This window comes from Lolium perenne, chromosome 7 (genome assembly GCF_019359855.2).
Source record: "Lolium perenne isolate Kyuss_39 chromosome 7, Kyuss_2.0, whole genome shotgun sequence".
NCBI lineage: Eukaryota > Viridiplantae > Streptophyta > Magnoliopsida > Poales > Poaceae > Lolium > Lolium perenne.
Genome location: NC_067250.2, coordinates 77211017 through 77217661, shown reverse-complemented (window position 1 = coordinate 77217661; position 6645 = coordinate 77211017). Strand labels below are relative to the sequence as shown.

General features: G+C 55.3%; 1 protein-coding gene across 1 annotated transcript; it reads left to right on the top strand.

The window, feature by feature from the left end:
- Positions 1–4273: 4273 nt before the first annotated feature.
- Positions 4274–6016, top strand: LOC127316974 (UDP-glycosyltransferase 75C1-like). Its single transcript, XM_051347479.2, has one exon. The coding sequence runs from the start codon at positions 4394–4396 to the stop codon at positions 5819–5821; it is 1428 nt and encodes a 475-aa protein (XP_051203439.1). The 5' UTR covers positions 4274–4393; the 3' UTR covers positions 5822–6016.
- Positions 6017–6645: the final 629 nt, after the last annotated feature.

The window sequence follows — 6645 nt, the reverse complement described above, 5'->3', positions numbered from 1 at the left end:
GTCGGCCGGGTCAACGAGATCCGGCGTCCAGACCTTCGTCGCCAAGTCGCCATCCTCGATGCCTTGGCGGGTGAAAAGCTGAAAACAAGACAAGATAAATATCGAGTCGGCCACGCTGCCGCAAGTCGAAAGACGGAAAAACATCCAACTTACCAGTTCAGGCGGCTGCTCCCGATCGTAAGGCGCCAGCCCCCAGTCCCAGTTGTCCGGCATGTTGGCCTTGGTGATGTTGTTCACCCGGTGAGCCACCTGGGCCTTGGAGAGCTCCAACTTCGACGTCCGTGTCGGGTCGAGCAGGCCGGACATGTGGCCGATCTTGTGGACGCGCCACTGGAGCGGTACGACCCGGCGCGAGATGTAGGTGCAGAGGAGGTCCTCGGCACTCAGCCGGCCCTCCGAGACGCACTGGCCCAGGAAGTCCCACAGGAGGTTCACCTCCGCGTCCGGGTTCGAGGACTTGGCGTTGAAGCCCCAGTTGATCCGGCCGACTGGCGGAGCCGGGTTGAATTCCGGCAGGTTGAGCCGGTCGAAGGCCGGGCTCTCGTTCCGCACATAAAAGAAAGACATCTGCCAATTCTTTACAGAATCGACAGTCGGAATCCGCGGGAAGGACGTACCCGTATGGGGATAGATGGAGGCGGCGCCGCAGGTCCTCAGGCGGCCTTCGGTCGTCTGCGCCTTGATGTAGAAGAGCCGGCTCCAAAACTCCACGTCCGGCCACAAGCCGGCGTAGCCTTCCATGAAGGCCACGTAGCAGCTGAGGAGGATCATGGCGTTGGCCGGCAGGTGGTGCGGCTGCAGGCCGAAGTGATCAAGGAACCGGCGGAAGAAGTTGGAAGCCGGCAGACCCAATCCGCGGTCGAGATGCGCGCCGAAGACCACGCGTTCGCCGGGCTCCGGCCGAGGCTCCTCCTCCTCGCCCGGCGCCCTGGTAATCACCCCCGCCGGGATGCGGCGGAGGCGCACGAACCGGGCAATGTCGTCGTCCTGCATATAGGAACCCTTCCAGGAGCCGCTCGGCTGAGCCATCGAGGACGAAGAAGAAGAGGAGGTCCAAGAGAGGCGAAAGGGCGAAGAAGAGCCGCTCCTCGCCGGAGGAGATCGCGGTGGAGAAGAGCGCGCCGTCGATGCGCGTGGCCCCGTGGCGCCGGATTGGCGGGTTTGCGGCGGTAGCTCGGCGGAGGATCGTCGGGGCAACCGCTCGCTGAGATTCGCCAGAAGAACGGAAGAAGAACGGCGTCGGAGCAGCGAAGAGCTTGAGTGAAGCGAAGGAGCAAGGCAGGAGCGCGAGGAGGAAGAAAGGGGCAAGTGCCGCCTCGGTATCGCCCCCGCGGCATTTATAGCCGACCGCGGCGGTTGGCCTCCAAGTGGCTGACGTGGGCCACGTCTCCGGATTTACTGCGCCATAACTCCTCCCACGACCGCTACCGTTACCAGAAACGGCCACACCACGTCGCCCACTACCGCACCGGATCCGGAGGGACATTGATGTGACCAGACGAACCGGCGGCAGAGCCCTGGCGTCAGGCCGGTCAAGTCGGGCGCAGAACCCGAGGCGGCGGAGACTCCGGCGCGCAGCGAGCCGGAGCCGGACAAGAAGTTCCACTCGAGCCAAAATTCATCAGCAAGGCGGAGGCGCCATCAGATCTTGCGAGAAAGCAAAAACTGCACAAGTATAAAAAACGGCCGGCTAGAAACAGCCGGCAGGAACGAGCCGGATGAGGGCGCAGCCGGCTGAATGGAAATTCTCAGTCGGCCCCTCCAAGTGCCGTCTAATATATTCGAGAAGCCAGGAAAACCTGCCTAGGTCCTTCTAAACGCAGGACCTTGCCAGCTTCGGGGGCTAATGTCGGGGGGAAGACCCCGGATAGGGCAATGGACGCGGAGCAGCCGGCTGGCCACTGGCCGGCTCGCGGCAAAGGCCGGCTGAGGAGCAGCCGGCTGGCGCCGTGGCCGGCTGGTCTGGAAGCCGGCTGGCTCTAGGTCCTAGTCGGCCTGGCTACGGCCACCAATGCTGTAGTTGGGCCGGCTTCTACAAGCCATATCCGACTGGGGTTTGTACCTCAGACCGACTCGAGGCTGGCGAGTCTTGCACTGGAAGGAACCGGGTAGGTGATCCGGGTTCCCAAAGTCCACGCTGACTCCATCTTCCGTAAAGCGCGGGGCACTGTGGAGCAATAGTGCCACGCGCCGGACAGGCCGTCAGGGCTTACGACGATCCGTACTGGCTACAGTGGCTGACGGCGACAGGGACACCTCCTCCATACCGCTGACCGTGGCAGCCGGATGGGACAGGCCACGATGCCTCAACCACTCCTGACGTCACCGCCTCGGGAAGGAGCGGAAGCCGGAGCCGGCCCAGCCGGCCAGTAAAACTATAGGGTCTTATATGTAAAGTGCCGGTGCCTATATAAGCCGCACTACCCCCTCTCGTGCAGGGGATCGATCATTTATTGCTTTCACCCACCTACAGAGCTGCCCTGTGAGAGAGACCATAGTCTTCCTTAGCCTCTCAGGAGCAGCCGGACACAGCTCTAGGAGCACCATTGTACTGTGTGATCATCATATACACTCATAGCAGGAGTAGAGGTTTTACCTCCATCGGAGGGCCTCGAACCTGGGTACGTCGCCGTGTCGCTCGTGCCCATACCCGCATCCGGATACCGCCGTGAGATCCCTCAGGAACCACTTCGATTAGCCACCCTATGGCATATGCCGTGACGATACCACGACATAATGAGCGCAATAAAAGCAAGAGGAACTGTAGCTTTATACCAGATGTGTGGGGGAGAACCGAGTCGCGCCGCAATTTCTTCAAGCAATTTGCGGGGGACGGGAGGCCATTCGGCAGTATGCTTGACATTTTTTAAATAGAACGAAACTGAATGAAACATGGGTGCGTGAATTACAAAGCACAAAACAAGGTGCATCAGAGAGATGAAACATGCATGTAACCTCCCGTGCACGGGTGAATTGCCGGGTTCCCACATTGAAGCACTAGTTTGATATCATAGCCGTTGTTGTTACTTAGCTTTCTCCAGATTCGGTCCGACACATCCCAACGTGAACAGAGAATCTACAATTATCATACGCATAAAAGCAATAGTACTTTGGCATATTGCATGTACAGTACCATTTAAACAAATTGGCAAGGACTTTATAAATGTAGCACGACATTTTCCAGGACATAGACTACATGCATAAATAATAGAGAACTATATAGATCTAGTTCACGAAATCCATTTTAAAATATTAAATATTAGACTCATTTCAAAGAGTTTGTTGCGAGAAAGTCAAATATGCAAATAAAATACTCATTTGCATTTGTTGCGCGAAAGTTGTGCTCATTTTTCAATTAATAGTGCATTTAAAGCAATGTTAACAAAATCGGTAATCTTTAACTGCTCGGTCGGCTTGGGAGTAGTGAATAATCGAATTCAGATGATTAACTGATTCAATCGATCGGCTATTAATCAGTGCAACCTACCAAAATTAGCATCCAAAACACATTTATATAAGAATGAAATAAATAGTATATGGGTTTCTATATGCTTGCCCTACTTTTCTAGAGCTCCAAATCCCATTAAAACATGTACGTCTTCTCCTCTATGATGTAATTTTCTAGATCATGAGTGACAAAGGAGTCACCAGCCACCACCATGTTCCTTCCTTTGGCTTCTCCCCCTTTACACTCTGAAGTTTCTCTTCTTCCACCACCTACCCAAGGTTCTTCCCCTCTTGCACCTCAGGCACCTACCCTATTTGAGGGAGTTCTAGAGCTCTTCGACAAGCTCCTTAAGACGGTTGAGATCTTGTATCCAAGGTCTGATCGGCAATGATATTTTTTTTGATAAAAGAAATATATTAATATCAAAAAATACTAACATATTTACTACGGCTACTAGCATGATTACATGAGAGAGACTAGCATGATGAAAGCATGATAGCATCAGTTCGTCATGAGTTACAGAACGTACCAGCACAAATATCCTGTCTCCATTTCATGTGTACGATTTCACGTAGTCCTTCCATCCATAGAAGATATTTCGATTTTGTCTAACCTGCACATTAAAACACGTCTAAATATGCCTAAATACATGTATATCTTGATAAAGTAGAGACATCTTTTGTAGACGTAGGGGTAGGGAGTACAAGTACAAGTATTAGCTTGCTAGATGTCACGCCACATCATCATGTTTGAAGGCACTTTTAGCAGAACATCAAAGTTGTACCACCTGATGCAGAAAGCAAAGCTGCATATGTTGAATGTGACTACTGACTAATCACCTACCGATCGACCACCACTGCATCATCCAGAGTGCAATGGCACGAGCTTGTTATTACGAGCTCACTGAATCGAACTGTTTCATTCGAGTCCAACGCAGGCTAATCGATGGAGAGCCGCGGTCGTGCGCCGGTGCCGCACCTGCTGTTCGTGACCAGCCCGATGCAGGGCCACATCAACCCGGTGCGCCGCCTCGCCGCCCGCGTCGCGGCGGCGGACGCTCGGGTCACCATATCCACCGCAGTCTCTGGCCACCGCCGCATGTTCCCTTCCCTGGCGTCCCCGGACGAGGAGGCCGTCGACGCCGCGGGCCTGTTGCACGTCCCCTTCTCCGACGGCTACGACGAGGGGTTCGATCGCGAGGTGCACGACATCCGCTCCTTCGCCGCGCGCAGCCGCGCGGCCGGGTGCGAGACGCTCGCCGGCGTCGTCGCGCGCCTCGCCGAGCGCGGCCGCCCCGTCACGTGCATCGTGTACACCTTCCTCGTCGGGTGGGTGCCCGAGGTCGCGCGCGCGTGCGGCATTCCGGCCGCGCTCTTCTGGATCCAGCCGGCCGCCGTGTTCGCGGTGTACTACCACTACTTCCACGGCCACGGCGCTGTCCTCGCCACCTGCGCCAACGACCCCACCTGCGACGCCGTCGTCCGCCTGCCTGGGATGCCGCCACTCAAGTCGCGCGCGCTCCCGACCATCGTGTCGCTCACCTCGCCGCAGCAGCAGGGCTACCCGGTGCTCGGCACGCTGCGCGACCTCTTCCTGGCGCTCGATGCGGACAGGCCCACCAAGGTGCTGGTCAACACCTTCGATGCGCTGGAGCCCGAGGCGCTCCGTGCCGTGCCGGGCCTGGAGCTCGTCGCCGTCGGGCCGGTGGTTCCCGACATCGGCGCGTCTCCGTCCAGCACGGACCTGTCCCTCTGCGACGACGGCAGCGACGCGTACATGGAGTGGCTGGACACTCAGGTGGCACGGTCCGTTGTGTACGTGTCGTTCGGAACCATATTTACGGCGAGCAAGCGGCAGGAGCTGGAGACGTTCCAAGGACTAAAAGCCACCGGCCGGCCGTACCTAGGGGTGTTGCGCAAGGTCGCCGAGGAAGGTGCGGCGTTGGACGGCGGGAGCGGTGGTGGCGGCGCCGCCGACGGGAGGCAAGGGATGGTGGTGGAGCGGTGCGACCAGGCACGGGTGCTGTCGCACCCGGCGGTGGGATGCTTCGTGACCCACTGCGGGTGGAACTCGGCGCTGGAGAGCATCGCGTCCGGCGTGCCGATCGTGGCCGTACCGCAGTGGACGGACCAGCCGACGGTGGCGTGGCTGGTGGAGGATTGCGCCGGCGTCGGAGTGCGCGTGGAGGTGGACGATGAGGGAGTGGCGGAACGAGGCGAGATCCAGAGGTGCGTGGAGACGGTCATGGGCGACGGCGACGCGGCAGTGGAGATCCGAGCAAGCGCAATGACATGGATGGAACAGGCCAAGGAGGCAATCGCCGCCGGCGGGGTCTTGGAGAGGAATCTTCAAGCGTTCGTGTCGGGGCTATGACAACATCTATTCCGACATCCTTGCGCGGGAGAGCATATCTTCCACAATTTCGCACGAGCATGTACATGCAGTTCGATTTCTTCCTAAAATGCGACATTTCTTCAAAAAAAAAAAAAAAAAAAAAAAAAAAAACTCGAGGGGCTACGGTGCATGCGTGAAGACAGAACCACTTTGTCCGTTTCACACAATATGCGCGGTTGAATTTATTAATATGGTTTGACTAATTCTCAATCGTAACTAACCTAGTCTTTAGTCAAGTTCTACACCATCAAATTTGCATGATGATTCGTGCACTTGACTACCTCCGTTCTTCTTTAATACACGCTGGAGTACAACCTACTACTAGTTAGTAGAACTTTTGTGCATGTTGGGCATCAATTAAACACGTCCGGAGGGAGTAGATTACAAGTGCGATTTTTTCCGGTTGCAAGTAGAGTTGGGTTGCAATTGAAAAAAATTCGCCGAGCCGTTACAATTGCTTCATGATTCGTGCTAATTGTGAGTTGCGACGTGGGTTGCAACTGAAGCCCAATAACACTATCTAACTAAGAACTAAGTTAGTTCTCAGTCGGCTGAGAACTAGTCACAACCCTATTAATAAGGACATGCCTAAATCTTAGCCAGGTGAATAATCATGGGAGTGTCTGTTACAAATCTGTTGCATACCTCATATGTTCACACGAATTTCGACGGTCTGGATTTTTCTTATTAGTTGCAATCCATGTGTAAATGGAGATATCTTAGTTGCAACCCATGTTCAAATGAAGAAATCTTAGTTGCAACTCGATCATGTTCAATCAAAAAAATCTTAGTTGCAACCCATA